At 40.9% G+C, this 26,631-nt stretch overlaps 1 protein-coding gene across 1 annotated transcript in view; it reads left to right on the top strand.

The window, feature by feature from the left end:
* Positions 1 to 26,631, top strand: part of ATF7 (activating transcription factor 7) — a 112,205-nt gene that overhangs the window by 57,235 nt on the left and 28,339 nt on the right. Inside the window, exons 3-4 of the mRNA XM_072991107.2 lie at positions 19,896 to 19,992; positions 23,398 to 23,516. Of these exons, the coding sequence (XP_072847208.2) occupies positions 19,896 to 19,992; positions 23,398 to 23,516 (216 nt within the window). The remainder of the gene's footprint in view (positions 1 to 19,895; positions 19,993 to 23,397; positions 23,517 to 26,631) is intronic.

The following is a 26,631-nucleotide window of genomic DNA, read 5'->3' as shown; positions in this document are numbered from 1 at the left end:
AAACCTTGTTAAATAAAACCACTTTGTAATATGGAACTTTGGGAAGATATGTAAACAGCTAATGTTTTTTAAAATTGCTTTAGAATTGGATTCGTGTCATTCTGGCCTGCTCACAAATGCTAAGCTAACGTTAACTCTAGGGCAGCGGTCCCCAACCTTTTTGGGGCCGCGGACTGGCTGGGAGGAGTGAGCTCCATGCACGGCGGGGCGTGAGCACAACATACGGCAGAGATCCGTATCCGCGGCCCAGTTACGGCAAGCCCACGGACCGGGGGTTGACGACTCCTGCTCTAGGGAGCTCAAGGATAGATATACACTTGCATATTTTACACCTGAGTGTAAAATTGCTCCTGGGAAGCCTACATTTGAATATCAGAATAGCTTGGCTATAAGAAAAATTTGGTCTTTTAGTATTGAGCTGATGTATTTGGCAAGTAAGAAGTGGCTGTAAACTTATTTATCTTGGACTGTAGGCTAGATTTTATTTTGATCTAGCTAGATGAAGTTTAAAAAGCTGTTTTCATGGCATGTTCAGACCTCTGACATGACTTTTTGAATGGCGTCCTTAAGAATTCTGGAGCCTCCCCAGAAGCTCGGCAATGGTTCAGGTTTTGTAAAATGCCACAAGACATAGGTGTGCCAGGCACGGGGTGCTGCTAAATAAAGTGGAAGGTACTAGGAGAAAAGGAAGACCTGGCAGGAGATGAATTTGACTCATTGAACAAAGCCACAACCTCCAGTGTCAAAGACCTGCGCTGGACTGTTAATGAGAGGGCCTTCTGGGGGTCATTGGTTAGTAGGCTGTTGTAAATTCAGAGCTTGGCATCATCAGTAAGGACAATAATAGTACAATATAAAATATGTTCTTCTTAGCTTCTACATATTAATGGACCTAGGGAAAAGGATATGTATATATGTCTGTGAGTTAACAAATGTTTCTTAAAACAGAAAAAAGTTTGAAAGAGACTTCTTCACTGCCATATTTATCTAGAAGTGTGCAGGGCATGGGAAACAAGAAATCAGACTAAGTCTAAAGCCTAGTCTGTGGCTGAAAGCAGTTAAAAATTGTTCCTGATAAAAATGCCCCCCTCTGGTCCCCTGGAGTCTGCTCTGCTCAGCCCTGAACAGCCCCACAAGATTCCTTTTGCCAGATCACCTGAAGCCCATAATACCTACCAGCAATACCCATAGTAGTAGTAAAGACTATGCTTTTTGTTCATGGTGCTCTAGCTGAGGGATGGCCTGTTAAAAAGAATTTGTTGTGGGTTGCAGATTTGAAGGCATGATTCAAGAGAGAACGCAAAGGAAATGACACCTCGGCCCTTACATTAATTAAGCATATAATCTTGTTGCAGCTTGGGGCCACCAAGGATCATCTGCTGAACCACTTTACAGTAGCTGTTGAAGCCTGATACCGGCTGGGCAGTTCTCCTTAGGACAGCTGACTTTTACTGTGCTGCCAGTATGAGGCTGCTCTGAAGCCTTGCCCATTTTCTTCTCCCCCCTCCCCTTCTCAGTACCTAAGCAATCAGTTCAGTGGTGGTACCAGTCAGTAGAAGGCTCATGAGCTTTGAAGGTCATGAGGCACTTACTTCTGGAAGCGTTTCTCCTTAATTTAGGGTCCCAGTGTGTTCATCTTCTGTCTTGAGGGTTGTCCATAGTCTCTTCTCCCCACACCAGTGGGCTTTTCAGAATGGTCCAGTTATATTGCACATATGTCAGTATTTGAGAAGAATAAATACTAAAATGGGATTATTGTCCACGTGGTGTGTTTTAATGGATTGGGCCTCATTCCCACCCCCACCCCCAAACTTCAAGCAAGAAACCAGCATGAAAAATAGAGGAATTTTGCTCTTTCAGGAAAACAGAGTTTTGGGCCTTGTTTTATTCTTCCCACTTGAAACAGGAGTTGTCTGCTTAGTGTTCCAGGCTCTGTTGAAAGCTCGACCCTCACCCCTTTAAATCCCATGTCATTTCCCATATCAGCTAGTACACTTCAGCTAAGGACAGGTAAGACTTCTAAAAACATGGAAGATTAATTTTAGTTTTAAGTTTAATTGAAGATCAAAATATAGGCCCATTGTCAAATCTCTATAGAGTAAAGCTTGCCTTGCATCAGGACTATCAATTCTGATCTCATCATCACTCAGTCTTTTCATTAAGAGGCTACAGCTGGAAAGTAAAATGCTTAAAAGCCTTGGCCACTGCTCAGGACTTGTTTCAGTAAAGCAATTAGAACCGTAAACGAGACACACTATGCAGAGAGTGACATCTGGGGACTCAGAAGCAACAAGCATGAGAAGATTTTTTGGTGAGGATTTTATCGACCCACTAAGTATGCAGTGAGCATGGGTGTGTTGGGAGTTTGCTAATGGGCTTGCCAGCCTTAATGCTCTCCCATTTGAGATTCCCATTCCCTCCTTCTCATGTTCCCCCCCCCCAGTTGTGCATCAGGAACACTATAAACAAAAGGATTTAAGAAAAAGAACTAGAAATAATTAAAAAAAACCCCAACAGCACTCAATCTTGCCTGGATTTGTGGTGTAGCAAGAATCAGTATCTTTCCTTTTGAAAAGTTAACAGGATTGCGTAACTTTTTTTTGCAGTTGTGGGTTTGTGGTTGAAGAAGGGGAGGGCTGTCATGCAGGTTATGACTTCAGTATTCTGTCTAAGTTAAGTAGAAAGGGGAGTGAGTTTTGTTGGGTACACAGTGCTTTGGAACTGTTTGCACATGCCCCTGAGTGCATCAGTGCCTGACTTCCAGGAACTTGGTACCACTGTATATAATCTGAATATATTTTCCCATGCTGGTGTGTAGTATTTTAAGCACCAACAAGGTAAGTAATTGTTACACTACCCAAGAACTTAATTCCACTCTTGTTTAAGGACATTACCCCCAAAAGGCTTTCATTCAGAGGGCTTCTGGGAGGAAAGAGCACTTCCATAATTTAAAAGCATAAACCTGACTTCACTTCAAATATGAAGCAGCTTGAAAAGCCACCCTGAATTAAGAATTTTTTAAAGACACTATAGCTTGCTGAAAAGCAAATTGATGTACACCAAATCATTACATCAGCAGATTATGTTTCTTATGGATTCTGGTGTAATAAGCATCCTAGATTCTCATGTCAACAGCATCATGTTGGGGAAGTGTCTCATGTTATTGTTTTTCTGTCCCCGAATCCTTCTGATTTTTTCCAGAAGCATCAGGGAAGAGATGCTTTATCTCATATTGAAGGGCTGTGCTCCCCTCCTTACTCAGATTGTGGGCTGCCAGTACTGTTTGTATAATACGTTCCCATTACCAGCTCTGCATTTTGTCTCCCTTACTGATTTTTGCTTGGCTTCTGATTCATCTTAGCTTTAAACATTACATTGTATTTGATTTTTTCTTTAACCTGAAGTGACATTATTGGCTATAAAGGTTGATAAGCCTATGCATGCTAGCATAAACTAGGGTCAGTCTTCTGAGTGGACATGCATAAGGTTGCTATGTAAAAGAAGCAGGTTAAGACTTACTTCTTGAAGATGTGCAGGTCGTATAAAGATAAGAATGTCTGCATGTGTACAGCTCCTGGTCTTTAAGTTTATCACTTAAGAATGGAGCCTGTGGGTCTTTCTCCAGTCAACTGTTAATCCTCAGCATCAGGTAGTAAATATAGCTTTGTTTTGGTGTTATTGAGGAATTTGGATTTAATGCAAATATTTAAAGTATCCTTAAAGTATTTTTGTGGTCTTACTTTTGTGAATTGTGGTGTGGAGATCTATCCAAATGGTTTATGCTACATAACCTAAGGATCATTTAGAGATATTACAGTTTTGGGGGAAGCTGATACTAATGGAGTATACATGAAATGTAGATGTACACCAACATACTGTAGAGCTAATTGGAGGTTTGCTGTTTGGAGGAACCTTGGGCTGCACTCTGGTTAACTATAACCAACCCAGACAGTGCCTTGTCACCCAGATGTAGGCAAGCCAAAGCATTATAGGTGGAACTTTTGTATAAACGTGAAGGGGGATGAGACACAAAAGAGACTCCCTTTTCTCTTTTTGTGTTCTTTTGGCAATTTTAGAAAAACCTCTTGAGCATATTCTAGTCATTTGGAGTAGGGGCTCTGCTTGTGGTTTTTTTTTAACCTTTATTTGCTTGTTTGCTTGCTTTTCTTGGTTTCAGAAGAGGAGACTGTGTGTGTGTGTGTGTGTGTGTGTGAGAGAGAGAGAGAGAGAGAGAGAGATTTTGTTTTGTTTTGCTATTTTTCTCCATGTGTAAGTGAGCGTGCACGCATGCACACACACACACACTTGCACTTTCTGTTAGACTGGCTTTTTAAATTGTTGGTTGATTTACTGTGTATTTATTCTGTGAAAGGTGTATATTTTTTGCAGCAGTGATGATTTTCTTTTACTCATGTACTCTTTTCTGCTTTTGGAATAGATTTATTCTTGTCTATTTCCTTTCCTTTCTTTTTTTTTAAATAGTTTTTAAAGGTTCTTAGGGGCTTTGAGTGTGAATAGAACACAAATGGGTACAAAGAAAACAAATCGACACAAAAGAATAGTTCCTTCCATGTTTATCACAAGTACCAATGCATGAAAGACACAAAAAATGACAGAGGCACTCTCTGTCCCCCAAGAAATGAAATGGAACAAGTGTGAAAAATTTTGCTATGTGCACATAGGCACTTTCAGTTTCACCAAATGGTCCAGAACTGTAAAAATAATTCATGTTCAGACCCACTGTACTTTCAGTCTCTAGTCCTTGGTATGAGAATACTGGCATCTTCTGAGGAGAACATTGTCACATTCGTGACTTGCAGTATTATATGTCTTCCTTCCCACCTCCCAAAAGCTATTCTTAAAAAACAGTTAATCCATTATTAAAACTTATGAAGAAGAGTAACAAACTCTGACTTTGCCAAAATATATGCTTATAAAAATGTGTGTGCTGAGCTTGTGTAGCAAAAGAAGCTATTTTGGGTAGCTGAATGGTTTGCCAAACTTTGAAGGGAGAGTGCTTAAAAGTCTCATATTCACACACCTACTGTATTTTGCCTCTTTCCACCGCCCCTCTCCAGAGAGCTAATTAAGGGTAGCCGCATCTTCCTAAAATCATTTCCTACAAAATTAGCCATGTTCCCTTTTATCTGGTGTGTGTGCATACCTCGAGCCTTCCCCTTGTTGCAAACCATTCAAGACTTTGCACAAGGAATAGGTATGCCCACAATTTAAGCTAAATACAATCTTTGCCAGATAATCTCAAAAGGATGGTTTGCTGCTATCTTAAGGGCTCGTGCTGACACACTGCTGGCAAATCCTTTCTTGCTTTCATTTAACTGACAAGGCCAGGCTGGATGCCAGAGATGTTTTAAGAGACTCCTATAAATCACCTACACAGCACGCATGCCCAATACTGTGTGGACTAATTGATTTCCATTCTGTCTTTAATTATTTTGAATATCTTCTTTGAAAGCATTGGCTGTTTTACCTTATCCTTCCCCTCCCCTCATTTTGACAAACTTTTCTACAAACCTGAAACTTGAAAGGGTCCTTGGATCTAGAACTAGGAATGGCAAAGTCTTTTCAGCAGGAAGTACAATTCATTCAGTAAACGCTAGAATCTTGCTAGAATCTAGTCTCGTGTTTCTGCAGGAGATTTCATTTATTTCACAGTCTTTCCTTGCTTCATAATGCACACGCAAGCAACTCTTTTCCCTCTCTCAAATGCACACGCTCTTGCAACTGAATCCAGCCAGTCAAATGGTTTAGCCTAATGAGTGTGCAAATGGCTGATACTCTATTCTTTCTTTTGTATAGGCAAGTCTAACTGAGGCACACCTAGCTGTAAATATTTTTCTTATTCTCATACCTACTCTGTTTATTAAGAAGAACGGTTGTGCCCTCTACATTGGTAAGATGAGGTAAAGGAAGCTGAACCATTTTAAAAAACGTTTTTCTTTGCTGTATGGCATTGCTTGACCCTCTCTGAGAACTGTACAAGAAAGGACTGCAAATAGCAAAGCACAGGGAGGCAAGACTAGGGAAAGAGAGTGGCTCCTACTCACCCACATGCTCTTCCTACTGAAAACTTGGTTCTCCTGCCTTTCGTTATGTACATTAACAGGCTGGGCAGTCGAAGCTCTCAGAGGGGAACCAAAGCACCACTTCATTGACATAAAGCAGTGGCACATCCTGTATGCTTCCCTCCCCTTTCCCTCCCCTCCTGGTCAGAAAACAGAAAACAGGGCAGGGATGGCGGCAGTGGTGCACATTTCTCCCAGCCACCTAAAAGGATCCACATGCAAAGAAGGTGCAAAGAACATCTGGCCTAAAAGAAGCATGTGGTCAGTGAAAAGGAGGCAGCCTGCCCACATGCAAAGATAGAGCAAGTCGTGAGGTATAAAGAAAGCTGATGTGCTTGCAGCTCAGAGACAGAAGCAGTGCTTGTCACTGGCAGAGGTTGCTCACTAAAGGTGCAGTGTGCAGGTAGGTGTTCATTTGTGTTATTTGCCACCTAGTCAGAACTTACAGTGACTTTAGAAGGACTCTCAAGGTACTGTAGGTGAGAAATTTAAGGAGGGGTTTTACCAATTCCACACATACACACTCTGTAAGTTTCTGTGACCGAGCAGGGATTCTAACCTAGGTCTAGTCTGTCCTCTGTCCTCTACACCAGTGGTCTCCAACCTTGGGTCTCCAGATGTTCTCGGACTACAACTCGCAGAAGCCCTCACCACTATGTCTGCTGGCCAGGATTTCTGAGAGTTGAGGTCCAAGAATGTCTGGAGGCCCAAGGCTGGGGACCACTGCTCTCTACACCATCCTGGGTATCACATGCAAAGAAGCCATGAATTTGCTTTCCCCAGATGTCCACCACCTGAACCCTTCTGCCCTACTCAGGCTAATGGAAGTGCTTTCCCTGGTCACTATCATGCACACCTATGAGCACGGGCGGGATATACATCACACTTTGTTATTTCAAAGTGCAACAGTGATTATGCTTGTGATGTTTCTGCTGATGGAAAGTTACTGTGTAGCAGTCACACATGCAGCTGTGTGCATATATTCTGGGAAGCTGCTGCTAGAAATTACTCTCTAGCACGTGAATGTCTACTGCAACAATTTTTACCCTCTGTGTCTTTTTGTGCCTACAGACAAATATTTACGCGTGCAGGAAGATTTGGGATGTTTGAAGTGGTCTTTAGAGCTGGTATAGCTTAAGTGTGCAAGCTGAGAAACAGCAAGGCATTGCTTCACCATCCACCTGAGCCATGATTTTGCTAGGCAGCTTTAGAAAAGTAGCCATTTTCTCAAGCCTCCATGTCTGTGATTTATAATATGATAATACCAACCATGTTTTACAGGATGATAATAAAGCAATTTGAATGGGCAAAAAAAAATGAGCTGCTGGTTAGCTCAGTAGTTTAGGTCTCCAGCTGCAGATTCAGTTCCCCACTGTGCCTCCTTGACAAGGGCTGGTCTTGATGATCCATAGTGTCCCTTCCAGCTCTGTATTTCTAAGATACAGTAATTATAAGATATTCTGTTAAAATGAACTATAATTATTATGCTATTCTTAATTTGGAGGGTGCTGGTTTGATATTGTTTTGTATTTTTGGAATATTTGTATACGGTCCATATGATGCTGTGAGTAATGTTAGGTTTCAGTGAGGAAGGCCAGACATACTGTTTGAGTCTGTAAATAACCACTTGCCTGGTCGCGGGTGGCGAGATAAAATTACACAAAGAGACCAAGTGATGAAAAGTTCTGTTTGCATATTCTCTTGTACCATTGTTATGCTACTAGTGTTTAGTTTAGATTAAGTTTGGGCAGGCAAACCTAATGAGTAAATGTGCCTTAGTAAATTCTATGACCCTGGGGTTTTTTACTGATCAATGACCACAGTAAATACTATGTGTATATGTAGCCTTGTTTTATTTTAAAGATAGTTAACCTACACTTCAAGTTACGGAGAATGAAAAATGTGGTAAGAAATGTAGTAGTCTAATAAATGTTCATTAAGTAGAGTGCTTCAGTACTAACACTGGCCCACATGCCCTCATTTATGGTATGGGATGAAAGTAAAGTTTATATAACAGGTGTTATCATTAGGTTGCCTTTGTAAATAAACTGGGGGTAAAGAACTACATGGAGTTAATTCAGAAGATCAGAATTGGGACAATGTAATAAAAATAATTGAGATAATGTACTTGTTGATGAAGTAAAAAAATTATTGGAGGTAAGAATCAGCAAACGCCCTAAGGAAAATCTGTATTTTTGAGAGGTCACTGAGTAGATAAGTTTCAAGCTGGGAGATGGATGACAGAAGGAAAAGGAAAACTGATTCTCCTAAGAGTGAGAGAACCTAAGCCAATGAAGAACCAATGGAAAGGTATTAGCTGCATTCGTGACATTTTCTAAAAATCTGTCATTCAGAGGATTCCCAAAAGACATTTAAATGAGTTCTTTGTTCATTTGGGCATTTTGAAATTAAATGAGGTACCATAGAAATCTCATAACTTCGTGAGAGAGAAAATCTGGAAAGAAAGGGGAAGCAAAGAAGTCTCCAGGTTCAGATGAATGCTTAGATATTATAGGCATTCTTTAACACCTATATTCCATTAACAAATATTTAATTAATGCCAAATTCTGCATTTAATTTCTAGAACATGAAATGAAATGACGTCTTCTAAAGACTTACCCATCAGTGTTGAGTTAGGAGTAAACAGCAAGGTGGCTAAGCTTGTTGATATCAACAGTTTATTTTGGAGGATTAATTAAATTAGAGATTGGGAAAAACTCCAAAAGGATCTCTCCAGACTAGAAGAATGAGCATCAACATGGCAAAAGTAATTCATTTACTCACATATGTGAAGTGAGTAAGAATTCTCATTTCACAAAGGTGTTAATGAGGTCTGAGCTGGCAGGGACTGATCAAGAGAGTGAAAGGCTTGACAAAAGTGTCAACCCAGTACTTGGTTACTCTCAGGAAGGCAAATTCTGTGTTGCAGATTGTAAGAAAACAAAGAAATAAGAAAGAAATAGGTGTGTCATAACAGCCCCGTGTTCTTATATTTTGTTTAGATGTTGCTTATCTGTGAAGAAGGGAAAGAGTAACAGAATCATACAGTCCTACCTCTTGAGTCACAGTTATAAAATCTTGACTACAGTTTTGGCAGAATCAATAAAGTGGTAGGAAATAATATGTTTGATGACTGAATTTTATTGTAGAGAGGTTAATATCAGTGAATACTAATTGAACACCAAACACATTTACTAATGTGAGGACAGAAAGGAAGTCATGTTGATATTGTTATGGCAGAAAAGGCTTTTAGTAGAGTTAAATGGTTATGTCTGTTTAAAATTCTGAGATGGTTTTGACTTTTTAGAATGTGTTAAGAGCTTTTGTAATTGACTGTAAACCAGAGAGTGAGTTAATATTTTTTTTAAAAAAGTCTGAAAACATGGCTTTACAAACAGGGACTAGATATGATTATGCATCTGCCTTCTCATTTGCATCCATCTGCAGTTGTCATTATCAGCCCAGATATAGCGAGTGTTGAACTTGAAGAGCGCAAATGTAAAACATTGTCATAGGCTAATAGCGTATTTTTACTAGCAGGGCTATAAACACCAGCCCAATGAGATTGATGTATTATGTTGTGTATCTGTAATCAAAGTGTTATATTTTGCAGATCAGCAAGGCAAGACCAACTCAGTATTTAGTTACTTGGGCCAGAGCAGCAAATGCTCTTCCTCCTTATCCAATTAAGTAGTATCTAATACAAGACTGGCCAGGCTGTTCTGGCACCCAAGACAGAAAATTCTTCAAGTAGCTCTTGAAGCCTGGTGGTGAGAATATAAGAGTATTGGCACAGTGGTTAAAATATAGTACTGTTATCAAGACTCAGCTCACAACCTGAGTTCAATCCCAGCGTAGTGGGCTAGCCTTCCATCCTTCTGAGGTTGGTAAATTGAGTACTCAGCTTGCTAGGGAGGGCAATGTGTACCCTGCATAACTGAATTGTAAACCTCCCAGAGAATGCTTTAAGTGCTGTGGGTGGATAGTTGAGCAGTGTACTTTGCTTTAATAAATTAAGTAACTATCAATTTGTTACATTTTTATGACACCGTCATCAGCTCTGTTTGAGGCAGCCAGCACACATTGTTGGATGATTTCAGCACTCCACACAATTAGGCTTCCCTAACATAAGAATGGTGTAACCATATAACACAGCCCTAGGTATATTTACCTAGACTCTCATTGTGTTCAGTGGTACTTATTCTTGGATAAAGGTCAAAAAGACTGCAGCCTTGATCATTATATTTAATTCTGTAATTCTTATTACATCTGCCTTAGTTCCTTACAGGAGTGGGGGGTAGTACTTTGCCTTAAATAAAAATAAGATGAGTTTTTTTAAAAGGGGGGAGTGTCACATAGACATTTAATGTGACATAGGAGACATAAAAGAGGCATTCCTTATATCAGGGGCACACCCTGATTGATGTACTTCTTCATTTGATTATGCAGATGCTATTTTATGAATGCAGAGAAAGGGAGGCATGCATGACTAAAAATAAATATAAATTTTGTCTATGTAAACAGCATGGATCATAACCATGCACTAAAAGTCAGAATAAAGGTGGCCTGGAGCAGCTTTCTTAAGATGAGAATGATAATAAGCAACAAAATCTTAAAACTGACTTGGAAAAGGTGCATTGTACAGTGCTTTGTGTTCTTGCCTCTGCCTTATAGCATGGAACTGTGGAGGTCAGCATTGGCTATTACGAAAAAAGCTAGAAGTGCTTGGATTGTAGATTTATTGCAGGATGCCAACATTTCTAATTTCTAAGATTAAGAAGATTGAAAAATAGCACTAAGGCAAATGAATCAAGACAAATCATAAAGCATGTAAAATAGAGAATGTTAGAATACTTCAACCATGTAATGGGTTAGAGGTGATCATTTGAGATAAGATAAATAGGAAAAGAAATACAGGAAGGAGAAGAATTTCTTGGCTGAAAACATTCAAATGACTAGTTTGGAAGCAACAGATATCCTTTGTTCAGTGCTACTGCAGTCAAATCCTGATAGCCATGATGATGCTTCTGGCACTGCTGTAAAAAGCCAAAAACACATATCATTTATTTAATAGGGAAGATGATAATCAGTAAAGGCATGTAGAATAAATTATAGGATGCAAATCACCTATATTGAATCTATTAGAATACTTTTTCTTAACTCTTTCAACCCTCTGTTTCGATCTCCACGCATACAGTTCTCTAACTCACACTTCACTCCTTTTAAGCCACACACCGTCTCTCTCTCTCTCCCTCTCTCCAACAGTCTCTCTTCATTTCCCCCCCCCGGCTCCGCCTTCTGTTCACTCATTGGCTCCTGCGTCAATGTTCCGCAGTGACAGGCAGGTAAGGTCAGGGCTGTTCACTACAGGGGGTATTCATATTCATATACAGTGATTCCTCACTTGACGACGTTAATTCATTTCAGCGAAATCACTGTAGAGAGAAAACGTCATCAAGCGAAATAAAAAAGCCCATTGAAATGCATTGAAAACCGTTCAATGCATTCCAATGGGCTAAATACCTGCTCGTCCAGCGAAGATCCTCCATACGGCAACCATTTTCGGGTGCCTATTAAGCGAAAAATGCCTCCTAAAAACAGCAGGGAGCCATTTTGAGCAGCCGGTGGCCATTTTGAAAACCTGAAGGTCAGCTGTTTTGATCGTCATAATGTGAAGAATCGATTCCCGAAGCAGGGAAACGATAGTCGCAAAGCGAAAAAACCCCATTAAAACATCGTTTTGCTATCTCAATTGCGAGTGCAAAAAACATTGTCGTGAAGCAGATTCGTCATTATACGGGGTAATCGTTAAGCGGGGTACAACTGTACGGATACAAATATCCCCGCATAGGTAGAAATAACGAGGGTCTGGCCCCATGGAGCCGAACTGTCCACTCATGATTTTGCCGCTGCTGCCAGCTCCACAGAGGCTTCCTATTGCACCATTGTCCACAAACGATTACCCACTCCTGGCAGGAGGCAGAATGACAAGCCTCTCTGCTAGGTCGCAGAGTGACTAATCCATTGCGACGAACAGCCTAAAAGGAAGCCTCTGTGGAGCCGGCGGCAGCAGCAAAATCATAAGTGCACAGTCCAGCCCCATGGGGCCAGACCCTCATTATTTCCACCTGTGCGGGGATATTTGTATTCGTAATCAAATACGAATACCGTACTCCCATTTCTAGGTTGCATCATTGGAGTAAGGATGATTGAACATACCATGGATCTTGCTCCAATAAAATAGGAATCAGGGGTCAGGCTGCAACTCTAAAGTCAGTTATCAGTCCCCATTGTAACATATATGGATCAGGCAAGTGGGTGCATTATACCTGACCTAATTGCCTTGGCATTGGTGCAGAGTGGGCAGAGAAGCTACTAAGGCAATAAGTGTGATAGCTCTTCCTAGTGGTGTTTCCTGTGGCTCATACAACAGAGCTGAATGTTTCGGTCAGCCATTTTAAGCCTAGCATTTGTGAACTAGGAGGAGTATCATGTGCTTGTGTTAAATGTATTTTCCAAAGTGTGCTTCCTCCCCCCCCCCCAAAAAAAAAACCCTAGGTATTTCAAAATGTGTTATTCCTGGCTGGAGCTTATACAGTGGGCAACATTTAAAGTTGCATACATTTTCAGATACTGAGACTTGGCTTGGTCATAACATAAATAAATGTTGCCCAAGAATGTAACTTGTATTTCTGATTTAGTTTGTAAAAACAAAAGAACATGTATTAATCATACTGCAGGATGTAAGCACATTTCTTGAACTAAAAGGCATATATCCACATGGGTTCCAGGAGCGGTCAGAGCCAAAAACAACATTGGAGAATTTAACCAAGAGACAACTTTCTGAAACTCTATTGCACTTAAATGCATTGAAAACCCCGCTTCCCAAGGGACCATGCCTAGTTGAGAGTTTCCCGACTTCCGCAAGCTGCTAATAAAATGGAAGGAAAAAGAACATTTTTTCCTGCTGAAATTTCTGAACGGCAGTGTACATTATATAGCCAAATGTTTTCTGATATAGACATACTGTTACAGCAGAGATAAAAAGGGTGGGCTTGGGAAGGAAACAAAAAGAAGTTGTTTCAGTACGTTTGTTCTGGCTTAGCTCCTTACGTGCCAGTGATGATTCATCAATGTAATTGTATGTTCACTGTCTAGCAACTTTGTTACAGTATGTGCTTTTCATTAAGGTTTCCCCACTATGGTTTGAGTCATTTTGCCACAGCATTTTGCTTATTTTATTTGTTTGTTTGTTTGTTTGTTTGTTTGTTTGTTTATTTATTATTTTTATTTTTTATTTATTTATTTATTTATTTATTTATTTATTAGTCACTTCATGCTGTGCAGTTCTTTAGACAATGTCCAGGATCAAATATAAAAGTAAATTAATGAAAATGCAGCAGTTAACAATTAAAACCAAACTCGCCATAAAAGCATAAACAAATACCATCATTAATAGAAGTCAGTTCAGAAAATAACTTAAATCAGCTAACGAAGGGTGTGACTACACAGCAGGAAAAATGTGAATAGCTCTGCTTTGAAGTCGTACACAGAAAGTCACATTTCCTCAAATGAATTCACTTGAGCCAACCATACAGGTGTGAGCAGAGAGACTGGAGGAAATCAGTCTTGTTTGCAGCTTGTTAAGCACCGAGAACCTCTCCTCCTCACAGCTGGGGCCTTGGTCTGCTTGTTTCCTTCCTTTGTTCCTTCCTTCCTTTGGCTTGCTGTCCTAGTGTTAGGTCAACTAACCAGCCAAAGTAGGGAAAAAATATGTACAACTCCTTAAAGTAGCTGTTCTCTGCTCTTCATGCCCAGATTTGCAGCAGTTAGAGCAGAGCTGTCTTAAAACTCCTTTCTCTCTCCACCCCCCAGCCACCTTTGGCCTTCCAGTTACCCCAGCACTAGATTAGTAAGCCTTTAAAAGAAAAGAAGGAATAAAGAAAATGGGGGTGGGGGGGGATGAAAGCAGACTCAGGCACTACATATGGGGAGGAGAGAATTCAAATGGCAGCCATTTTCCTGCTGCTCTGCCTCTCTCACTATTGCTGGAACCAGCTAGAATTGTTTCAGGTACAATAGCTACAAACCCCTTCACAATGCACCAAGCAATCGCATCATCTGAACCAATACATCATCATCATCATAAGCCTCAGCAGTGGAGGAGAAAAACACAGATGGTGGTGGGAAGAGTCTGAGCAGATTCACACTGGGTGTTACATCACATGCTTAACAGGAAAAAATGGAACAAAAACACAAATCCTGGAGCATTTCTTGCATTACAGTGTGACCTTTATCTGCAGAATAAAGGCCACTGGAGTAGCCCCTGAATGCAACAACCAAATCCTGTTGCTTAGTGTGGTAAATTGCACTCGAGCAGGCCCATTGAATCAAAAGGGATTTGACGAGTCAAATCTTCTGTATGTTCTGTTGATTCAAATGGGTCTGTTCCAACTGTGACTTGGCATGGCAAGCAACAGAATTTTCACCAGTGTGCCATTTGAAGGCACACTGCAAAACTCCTAAAAAGGAGTTCTTTTTAGTTGGGACTTATCTCCACAAGGCTTCTAAAATTTACTAATCCTGCCCATTGCTCTGTGTTGTCCTTTGTGCTCAAAATACTCAGACAGAGTCAGGCCAAAGAGCTTCCTCTTTGCTGTCTACAGTATCTCTCATCCAAACAATGGACTGTAAGATAACCATTAAGGTAGCTTTGTGTTTGCTTATGTTCCCCAGCTCTGAAAATAACTTTAGCTGAAAGCGGTATAAAGAACACAGCCAATGAAGATGGTAGTGTGGGGTTCACCGACTGGTATGAGTCTGCCCTAAGTTGCCACATGTATGGATAGTTGCCTGTAACTGCTGTTTTACATTTGCAGTCAGAAACAGATAACTTTCTTCTAAATTTTAGCAACACTTGCTTGACTTCCTGGTGGTGATTTATCATTCTCTTCAGCCTCTGTCCCCCACTGATGCCTCTGGAGCATGCACAGTGCTTGGAAGGAAAGCAGCGTTTCACCTCCTTTAGATAGTAATTGGAAGAAGGTATGATATAGCAGGAGTCTCTTCCCGAACAGCAACTTGGGATACCTGTTTTTTAACTTTATCTACAGTTCAGGGTACCCAATGTGATGTAATGGACAGAGTAATGGACTAGGACTCAGGAGACCTGGGTTCAGTTCCCTGGCTCTGCCACAGAAACACACTAGTGGGCAAGTGGAGCGAGTGAAACCATTCCTTAAATACCTCGCTTACTGTGAAAAACCCATTAGGGTTGCTATAAGTTAGTTCTTACTTGACTGCACACCCTCTCCCTCTGTCTTGTCTGTGCCATTTAGAATGACATCAGGCTCCTGCGGCCTCAGATGCTGTGTTTCCGTGTCTCTAACTGAACCCTATACCTCCTGAAACTAAAAACCCCCAAATAAACCAGTTAGTTCCTTTTTATGGGGATGTCACTTGAGCCTTCTAACCCTGGTAAAGTCTTCAGAGGAAACTATGCTACTCTTGCAGAGTAATGAAAGGTTGGACTAAAAGTGCTTCTCTTCACTTGCGGCAGAACTGAGCTTCATTCTGCTAAAGGGAAACTCCCCGTTGGCTTCTGGGTAAACTTATGTCCCAATAAGCCTTTCCAGCATCCAGACATTGCAGCCAAGGAAGCAGATGAAATGCTGTGGTTCGAAGTCCCACCTTCTCTTTCTGTGTTCTGACACAGGCTTTCATGTGAAGAACCATGACTTAGGGTTTGAAGTGCCTTATATAATCTCCAGATTGCGACATTTGTTGGAAAGCTGCAGTCTGTTTGGGTTTGCAACTGTGTAGAGTTGCTAAAATCCTATAAAAGCTTGTAAAGTATAACAATAAAATGCATGCCTTGGAAAAGTTTCTAGAAAAATAGTAAGATCAATAAAGGATGGGTCTATAGAGTGAGTCTGATGAAACAGATAAAGCCAATTCCAGGTAAAAGCTTGGAAAACTTACTTTTTGGGATTGCACCTCCCAGACTCTACCATGTTAACTGGGAGATGATGGTAATTGTAGCCTCAAATGTAAGTGGCTTGTTCAATAAGAAAACAGATTACTAAATCAATGTAGTAATCAGATCGAGAACTCATACTTGATTGTAATCTGAATTTTAGCCTGCTTTGTATCAATTGTAAACAATGTGTGCTTCATTATTGTATTTTAGTCTTCCATATCTAACAAGGCAGAATTATGGTCATAATAATAATAAACTTAAGTTTAATTGTAGCCTCTAAAGTAACTGTTCTGAATTCTTGTTCTGGGTAACTGAGACTGGTGCAGGACCAGAACCTGTTTCCAGTGCAGATTTCCAGCAGCAGTTGAGCAGTTTTTGTTCAGGTCTACAGTAAACAGTAAAGCAACCATACTGCATCCCAAACCCTTCTAGCTATAATTTAATGGTGCAGTGCCCTGGCTGGGAGCCTTGACCCCTTCCTTTTGTGGGTAACTTCCAAGCTATCCTTCTGTCTCCTTTGCTGGGAGATTAGACAAGAATAGAGAGGCTGTATGCACTTGGATACTTATGGGCCAGTGAATCTTGGCTCTTCCTGCTGAAGAATCCGTTCTGCTGCTGTCAGCTGAATAGGTCTCTGGGATTCCCAAGACCTGTGCATGGCATACCTCTGCATGGGTCTCCTCTGTATCATAGTTGCAGCTTTGGGCTTCTGGGTTGTGGGGCTTGACTACATGGAGAAAAGGTCCAAGATTAAACCAAATGTCACTGTGGATCAGAGCAGAACCTACAGTCTTGATTATAGTCATACTTTTAGGAGGAGACTTGGTTTTACATCTTCATGTGCCATGTTTATATGGCAGTGGCAATGGTCTCATCATCACTCCTTGATGAAATACAGCATAGTGTCACAGCACTTACTTTTACATCTTGATGCCACAAATCCTTCAATTGTGGTAAATAAATGAGCTAGACTCACAATTCTGATGCTTTATAGTCCTTCTGCCGCTGCTTGCTATCCCAACAGAGCAAAACCTCTGTTTGCTTGATGCCAGATTGTGGTGCCAAAGGAGCAAGACTTGTAGATGTGGATTTTAATTTGATATTCTTCATTGAACCTTTCATTTTTAAAGCTGCGTCTAGAAGAGTGCCAGGTTTGCTACTAAATTGTTTAGTTCTTACCAATGTTATTCCATGCCTACTGGAGAAAATAAACTGCTTTTATGTTGCCTTCACTCATCTACTTTCAGAAGTCATGCTTTTTTTTTTTTTTTACTTTGAGGTATTGAATTGAAGACACAATGACAAAAGTATAGCCTTTAGAAAATATGGCTGAAAGCAGTACATTAAAAGCATACCAGAAAAGGACTTAAAGTAATATCTACTGTCTATTTGAAGGCTGAATCGTGTGTTTCTAAAATTTATTTGTTTTTGTCCACCACACTGAAGAGCATAGGTTAGATAACAACTTCAAACATTGCAGTTACTTATTGGAAGCATCTAAAACAATCTGGTCCTTGCCTTACCTGTATTACTAAATACAACTCAAAAATATACACTTTATAGCAGTATCAGTGAAAAGATTTTCACATAATTGTCAGATTTTTGGAACGTATTTGAACACTGTACAGCTTGCTGATAGTGTTTGTTTTTCAAGCGATATTTTGTTTGAAGAACAATCGGAACACCTCCACTGTTAAAGCAAAACCATACTCCTGAGAACAAATGTAGATTTGTAACAATGTTTGTAACATGTTTGCTGAAGCTGTTACACTTAATTTTCTTGGAACTTTTAAATGTTCTTCACTGAAATCCTTCCTTGTTCCATGGTTCCTCTCATATACTTTTCTCCATTGAATTTTGAGGAGAAATCAACACTGCAGGCTGAATCCCATGACAAGTTTGCTTTCATTGTTTGATTTCCTGTTCAGAAATAGATTTTTGCAATAAAATGACAGGAAGGTTGATTTGGAGTCCTGTGGTTGTAATTTTATATTCAACGCACACTGAAAATTTTGAAGCAGGTCATCTAGCTTTCACTGCTAAGTGTCTGCTTTGAAATCAAGTTATTCTGCTTTTGGAGAGGCCAGACAATATTGGCATGCCTCAAGTAATTCATAGAAGCAAATTGTTATTTTAGGGGTAATAAAAGAAATGTTAATAATTCCTCTGATTCAACAGCTGTTGTTAGAGATAAGATAATGTCAGGACATTGACAGAGCAACAGACTACATGAAATCCCATAGCATGGTTCTGTTGGAATGTTTCAGATCAGATGTATCAGCAGAATGTTAGAAAACACAAAGTAAATTCAAGTTTTATTTATTTATCTGTGTACCTCTTCTTCTTCTTCTTCTTCTTCTTCTTCTTCTTCTTCTTCTTCTTCTTCTTCTTCTTCTTCTTCTTCTTCTTCTTCTTCTTCTTCTTCTTCTTCCCTTTCCTCCTTTTTCCTCTGCTACCTTAGTCCTTCTGTATCAGGAAAGACTTACATAGCAGCTATGGTGGAGCTCCTCCATCCACAAAGGCATCTGCATTCATTTTGTTGGGATTTGTTTTAACAGCTTTATCAGCACAAAGGAACGCATATTGAAGTCTGTGGGGGAGTCTTGTGGAATAGTTTCATGTATGTAAACATATGCAGGACTCTGGATTGGAGCACAGGTCTTGATTCTGAGTACATAATGCATTTATGTTTGTGGATGAGATTGCTTTGGGAGTTGTTAATTCCTACCTCACTGATTGTTGTAAGAACGATTCTTGCAGTTTCATTGTTAGACATAAGGTAATAGAAGCCCATTTTAATTAGTGACATTGAAAATAAAAAGCACATCTTTTTTAAAAAAAGAAAAGAAAAAACAACTATAGTTCTTATGTGTTCAGTAAAGCATGAAAGAAAATATTACAGCTGGTTTTTCTTTCTAAGAATAAATGGTCAGTTGAGTTTGGTCATTTCCTTTGGTACTGCAAAAAAGCAACTTTATTGAGTTTCTGGTGACATGCAAATGCCACAAAATTTTAATGACTTAATCAGTTAAAAGGCAGATGATTAATCAGCTGCAATGTCTTATAACATTTGGCAGCCCCAGCAGTAATAAACATATTGAGCCACAATGTGGCTTTTGTGAGGAGAGCTCATTTTTGCCAGCACAGTCCCAGGGACCAGTAGCACTTTGTTCCTGCCTCTAATCATCCTGCAGGTGGAATGTCACATATTTTGGCAAATGAGACGTTCAGTCGCTTATTTTTGGGGAACAGTTAAAGATCTGTTGCATGTCTCTTTGTTTGTAGCCGCTGACCAGTGATCTTGGGCCAGCCTAACTCTGTCATGTTTCATAAACAGCAGGACCAAATCACTCGGCCCATGCCAATTCTGCTTGACATAACCCAACTCATTAACTGATTCTCCTCCCTGCCTCTTTGCTGCCAATAGTAAATAATTTCTCTCTTCGTTAGTCAATAATGAAGTGGCACATTTTGTAGAGTACCGCAGAGAATATTTCACATTTTCTAGTTTTGTTTTAGTAACTACACACTGTTGCCTTCCCCCCCTTTCTTAAATTTTGATTATTAAACCGATTGCTTCCTATTAGCCAAGAGCTCAGCATGTTATGGCTTTTTGCCTTCCGTTTAGAGAAAATGTGTTCACGCAGTACTTCTCTCACAATCTGTCCTGTTCTGTTTTTGCTTAGCACATTGAATGGATTTTATTACAGGGCTTTTTGTCTTGGGGCATTCCTGCCCTACCCCGAATTCTGGTGCAGAAAGAACAGTATAATATAAAAAAATAATGTGTTTATTTATCATCCTCCTCAACTCAACCAAATGTTTCATTTCAGAGGTTTACAAATGAGGACCACCTGGCGGTTCATAAACTCAAGCATGAGATGACACTGAAATTTGGTCCTGCCAGAACAGATTCTGTCATCATTGCAGGTACGTACTGTGGGCTAGGTCAGCTCAGAAAACGGCACACGTAAGAGGCCAGTTGTAAGACTGATTACAAAGGAGCAGATACATTGAATAATATCTCCTCCATCTGTGTTGTGACTTTGATTCAATCTGAAATGGGGGAGTGGGGTTTCTAGATGTATACATTTTTAAAGCATTGTGGTTCTGTCAAGTTTTGTGATTTGAGAGTGAAAGATTTGTAGACAAAAGGTCTTTCACATTTCTTTGTGTGCTTTTCTTTTCAGGGTGGTGAACAAAAGCTGACAGGCTCAGCTTCCTTTCCTAGTCCCAGGTGTCTATTTTCTCAAGCTTTTAGGCTGTCAGTTAATAAATCTGAAACTCCATCTCCCGTGTTGGCTGTTGTTGGCAGTGCATTTGCAAAGCCCAGATGATTCTCTCTTTCTCTCACTGTGCTGCAGTCAATGCAGCCCTTTATATAACAGTTGAGGGAAATATGCCCGGTTGCCTGGAAGTGGCTTATTACCAAGAAGGGATATTCCCCCCCCACACACACACACACATTCTGTTGATTATCCAGCATCCTGCATTTTTAGAAGGGATGGACAGACTTTTGAGGTTCTCTGCTTGAGAAAGAATTGCTTTATTTAAGTCCACGCTGCACCCATCTCGGCTACCTTGTTGTCTGTCCCATGGTTTAACAAAAGAAGGGACTTCAAGCAGAAAACTGACTGGCTCCAGCTCTCAAATCCTTTCAACAGGAAACACTGGCTGTTGAAGGTTCAAAGCATGTGGCATTCTGCAGAGCTGTGGCCCCTTTCTGTGACAAAGCAAAATGCCACTTCTAGGACATAGCACCAACACAATTCTTTATAATTTCACAATATAGAAAGATGAGGAGAGTCAGTGTAGCTGCACTTTATGTGACTCAGGAGTTCATAAACCAAATCCTTCTTGCTCTTGCAACTTCTTTCTTCCTGTCTGAGAAAAATGCCAGGTATAAAAGGGTGCTGGGTATGAACAACTGGGCTTTGGACAAAGTGGAGTACTTTTCTGCTGTTCTCTCTCTTTTTGTTGTGTACAAACAGTATACTGAAATCAACAACTTCACCCTCTCCTGTTATGTGTTGCAACACTGACAAATAGCCCTTTCTATGACATTATTTCATTATTACATTGTGTTCCGCAGTGCCACTCTTCGGAAGGGTTCTGAAGATAGGAATGGAACAACTATAGTTCCGTACCTCCCACTCTCGGTGCATGGAGCTTGTTCAAGAGGATACCATAATAAATGGTATCAAAAGCCACTGAGAGGTCCAGGAAAACCAACAGGGCCACATTCCCTCTGTCTTTAGCCTGGAGCAGGTCATGAATCAGAGCAACTAATGTATGGCCATTTCAGTACCAAATCCTGGCCTGAAACCAGACTGAAATGAGTCCAGATAATCAGTTTCTTCCGAGAACATCTGAAGTTGCCCAGGCACCACACGCTCAAGTGCATTGCCCAAAAAGGAGGTATTTGTAGTAGAGTGGTAGTTGGCACATATGTCTCAGCCAGAAAGGTCCTCTGCACGGCCACCTCTTTCAAGGGAGAAAGCACCATCCCCTGCTGCAATGAGGTATTTACCATCTCCTGGTCCCATCCAGTTAACCCACTCCTACTAGATTTCATGAACCATGTTGGACAAGAGTCAAGTATACTTGTGGTGGGATGGATGGATTCACATCATCTACCTGCAACAAGTGGAATTGATCCAAAATATTATTTATCCCTCTTGCAAGAGCTATTTAGTTAAATACATGAGTCACTCAGAGCCCCACTCCTGTCCTTGCAAACATCCTGAAAAAATTAGCCTGCAAAGTTTAACCTTCTTAGCCGGAGCAAATCGTGTCCCCATCCCCAACACCAATAAAGTAATGTGAAAAGAGAAGTCTCTTCTGAGATTTTGGGCTTGCTAGCAATAGCCAACCTATTAAGAGATCCAGCAAAATTGGAATTGGGTCTAACAAGAACAGCTGCTTATATTCCAAGCTGCAGGATTCAAGATCCTGAGATGGTTCAGTTTCACTTAAGGGGGGGGGGGTGAACATATATTAAGGCTTCAGTGCTCTCCACCATTCCTTTTCTTTTCTATAGATAACAAGAAAAAAGTAGGTCTTAAAGAAAAGGGAAATGTATCCAGAAATGCATAATTCCAGGGATAAAACATTGCTGCTCTTCCAGCCTTTCCCAAGCTGGTGCCCAACAGTGGCAAGTCCCACATTCCCAGAGTCTGATGGCTGTAAGATGATGGAAGTTGTAGCCCAGCATATTTGGAGAGCAGCAGTTTAGAGAACTCTTCTCTACACAAAATCATACAATAATGGAGTTGGAAGGGGCCTGTAAGACTAGTAATTCCAACCCCCTGCTCAGTGCAAGAATCCAAGTCAAAATATGTCTGACAGTTGGCTGTCTCACATTCTCTTGAATGTCTCCTGCATTGGGGTGGTAACCATGGCACAGAATATGTTTAGAAATTTATTTCAGTGCATAATGGCCAAAATCTTGTTCCATGGTATAGTAAACCACACTAGAGTAGACCCATTGAATCGTTGAGGATGTGGTGAATTAACTCTCCTGTAAGTTCCATTGATTCAAGTAGGCCTACTGTAACTACAATTTGCTTCAGCATAGGAAGTTGTAGTTATATGCAGAACTTTGCAATACCAAGCAAATATGATTTCTTTGTGCAGCAATTAAAAATAGGCAATCTGAAAACAGAAAGGAGAAAGCTGTGGGTGTGTATGTTACATATAGTGTTTTAAAAACACTGGAAGGGAGGTTATATGTAGTATTTAAATACGTTTAGTTATTCCTCCACCAGCTTCACCATGTCAAGATTCTCCTCTAGGTAGCCTTCCTTTCACTCTGCCTTGAGCACTGATACAGTAAAACCAGTTCTGCCTTCTGTTTCTTACTTCCCCTGCTCTATATCTTGTGCCCACAATCCACCTTTTTAACCAGCCTTACTCAATTCAAACTGTTCCTCTAGCTGAGCGAAAATTCCTTCTCCTCACCTTCTCCTCTCAAGTGGCCCTTTCATAGAAGATTCCCTTTTGCTGCGTGTGTTGTATATTTGCACATTCTGTGTCATCAGCAAGTGAGACTGCGTTTTGTAAAAATTCAACAAAACACAGATTGAAGTTCTAAAGTTTAAAAAGCCAATTGCAGCACCTTTTCCATTGATGAAGCAATACAGTGGTGCTTCCGGAGTGGAAGGATCTGACAGCCGGGTGTTGTCATATCCCAGGGGGATGTTCAGTGGCTAGCATAGTAGGAAGTTCTACTTGAAATACCTATTCCTGGCTTCTCGTTCTGGGAAGTCTGAATTGTCGCTCTGATTTCTTAAAATAAATGTCTTAATTGTCTTTTTCTTTTTGTTCCCTGAACAGATCAGACACCGACACCAACTCGTTTTTTAAAGAATTGTGAGGAAGTAGGCCTTTTCAATGAGCTGGCAAGCTCATTTGAGCATGAATTCAAGAAGGCCACAGAAGATGATGAGAAAAAAGTAAGAGTTGAAAGCACATGTTACCTATCTGGGCTAAAATTTAGGAGCTGTAGAGAGACTTGCTGTTCTGTCCTTTCCTCAAAGATGGAAGCATCAGTATTACCAAACATGACCAACGTTGAGGTTCATGCAGCCTTATATTTTGTAGGCAGCACTGGACAGCATCATGACAGATGCCACTCTTATTTCTGAGGAGGTAGATTTGATCCATGAAAACCCACATTAAAATATAGCACTTAAGTCTTCAAGGTGCCACAATGTTTTTGCCTTTTTAAAAAATTGTGCCTGATATGCTTGCACAGACTAGCATGGCTAGTTCTTCTAAAACTACGTGTCAGAAGGAGGCTACATCATGCAGTGATTATATGGAGTTATACTGTTATGGAGTCAGGCCAGTGGTTCCTTTGCCTTCACTTTGAGCAACTTTCCCCATTCTCTGGCAGAGGTCTGTCCTGTCTCTGTTTCCTGAGCCCGAGACACCAGCTGTATACAAAGTGGTGGCTTCTAACATTAGGCTTTGGCCCTTTCTCTGTGTGTTTTGCATACTGTGGTTCCCCGCTTGCTCATAGCATTGAGATGGTTGAGGACATCTTGGGTGGGAACAGCTGCTGTGTCTTACTGCTCTAGATGACAGATGGTGGGAAATAGAAGTTTAGAAAACTGTCTTCTAATTCTGTGCTAGCACTAAATATTTGGTTGGCACCAGCAGAGCTTGTGCCAGACAGAATATGCTTTCTGTCCAGAGAGATTATCCTGAAATGGCTTGATCTTTGAAACCACTGTAGCAGTGGATCATAAAGAAAACTTATTTCTAAAGGTGAGACTGGCCTTTTTCATAAGCACTGGATTCACTGAAGGTGGGATGGGTGGGTAGATGGAGAGACACACTACTCCTGCAGGATGTTTGTGAGCCCTGGAGCAGGAATCACAGTTTTGCCATTCTTTATAACAAGTGGAAAGTTTGGCACAGAGAAGGCTAAGCATAGTGATTCAAGAAAATCTTTGAGGAGAACAGAAAAAGAGGAAAGAGAGTTGAACAATTAACTCATTAGCCTTCACAATGAACCTAGTATTGAGCTGCACAGCTGCAGTGAATTACCTCCTGCCTGTTGCTTCCTGTTGTTTTATCAGATGTTCCTTTACAAGCTCCAAGCCTATGGGAAACAGCAGAAACCTGAATGCAGGTAGTCTGAATAACATCACCATGACTGTTAAATGCCTGAGTGCTTGTCATTCATCTTGATGCATTTGCACTGATTGACTGGAACAGTGGGAGACATGAATGAATTATTTACCATCAAACCAATTGGGCAAATTACTGCTGCCCACATTTCCTTAATGAAGTGGAAATATAAAGCATAAAACTGAAAGCATAAAAGAAAAACCCAAAATTTCTCTAAAGTAGCCTCAGACCTTGCATGGTCCACATGGCTACAACCTTAGTCTTTCATGTGCTTTTCTTGTCTTCTAGAATAGAGGTCCCCAATCCCCAGTCCACGGCCCAGTGCCAGTCCGTGGCGTGAGCAGGACCAGGCCGCTGAGACAGACCTCCCGCCCCACCGCCTGCATGCACTCACCCCCACACAGCCCATTTGTGCTTGCAAGCGCACTCCAGCACACCTGTGCAAGCGCTGTACCGCCATTTGCGCATGTGCACGAGTGCAAGTGCACCAGACAAGTGCTGCGCCACCATTTGCACATGCATACAAGCGTGCGCACCTATGCGAACGCCAGGCTGCCGTTTGCACATGCGCACAAGTGCAGGGTGCCCCGCCTTCCCCTGCCAGTCCGCAGACCGAAAAAGGTGGGGACCGCTGTTCTAGAACAGTGGTTTCCAACCTTGGGTAACTCAAGTGTTCCTGGGCTACAACTCCCAGAATACCTCACCACTAGCTGTGCTGGCTGGGGTGTCTGGGAGTTGCAGTCCAAGAACACCTGAGTTACCCAAGGTTGGAAACCACTATCCTAGAAGAATAATTATTTGTTCAAAAGAAATAGAACCTTGCTTTAAAGTAGGAAGACAGGCCTTAAAACAAGTTTTTAATTTTTTCCCCCCAAAAAACTTACTGTTTTGTCTTCCTAGAAAATTCTGGAAGAAAAAGTAATGCACATTGCATTAGTGGCAATGGTATTATATTATATTGGCTGAAATCCGGCATAATTTTCAACTAGAGTTAGCCTCTTAAATCAGTGGTGAGTTTTTCATAAGGTTCATTAATTCAGTGGTCCTATTCCAGCTGCGGCTGGCTGGATAGCTCAGTAATATGTGCTAGGTATCTGGTTGCAGAGGCAGAGGTTGGGAGTTTGATTCTCTAGTGTGCCTCCAGGAAAAGAGCCAGCCTGTGTGGTCTTGGAAAAGTTAAACAGTCCCAGAGTGGCCCCAGAAGGAAGAGAATGGGAAACCACTTCTGAGAATTCTCTGCCTAGAAAACCCTGAAAAGGGTCACCATAAGTTAAAATTGACTTGATGGCACATCATCATTACTATTGTTATGGCTACAACTTACTTTAAGTCCAACCTTTATTTATTTATTATATTTGAACCTGTTTCCCCTGCACTGAGCTCAAAAATACTTACACAGCTCTTTGACTCCCTATTTTATCCTTCCAGTTACCCCACATGACAGTTTTTTCGCTAGACATTGACTTTTTGCGATCACTATAGCGATTCGCAAAACAGTGATTCCTATGGGGGAATTTCGCTAGACAGTGTTTGGGCTCTGCTTCGCAAACCGATTTTCGCTAGACAATGATTTTGACAGCTCCCTCCGTGCTTGCAAAACAGATGTTTTCAGGACCTAAGCTTTGCAAGACCGCTATTTAAACAGCTGATCGGCGGTTCGCAAATCGGCTTTCCTATGGCCGATCTTCGCTAGACAACGACGATTCTTCCCCATTGGAATGCATTAAACAGGTTTCAATGCATTCCAATAGGGAAATGCTTTTCACTAGACAATGATTTCGCTAAACAGTGATTTCAGTGGAACAGATTATCATCGTCTAGTGAGGCACCACTGTAAATCTGGCTGAGTCACTATGGCTCACCCAGGGTCGTTAATGAGATAGATGACCAAGTAAAAATTGAACCCAAATTTCTTGAGTCCTATTCCATATG

The sequence above is a fragment of the Pogona vitticeps genome, chromosome 2 (genome assembly GCF_051106095.1).
Source record: "Pogona vitticeps strain Pit_001003342236 chromosome 2, PviZW2.1, whole genome shotgun sequence".
NCBI lineage: Eukaryota > Metazoa > Chordata > Lepidosauria > Squamata > Agamidae > Pogona > Pogona vitticeps.
This window is presented reverse-complemented; position numbering and strand designations above follow the sequence as displayed.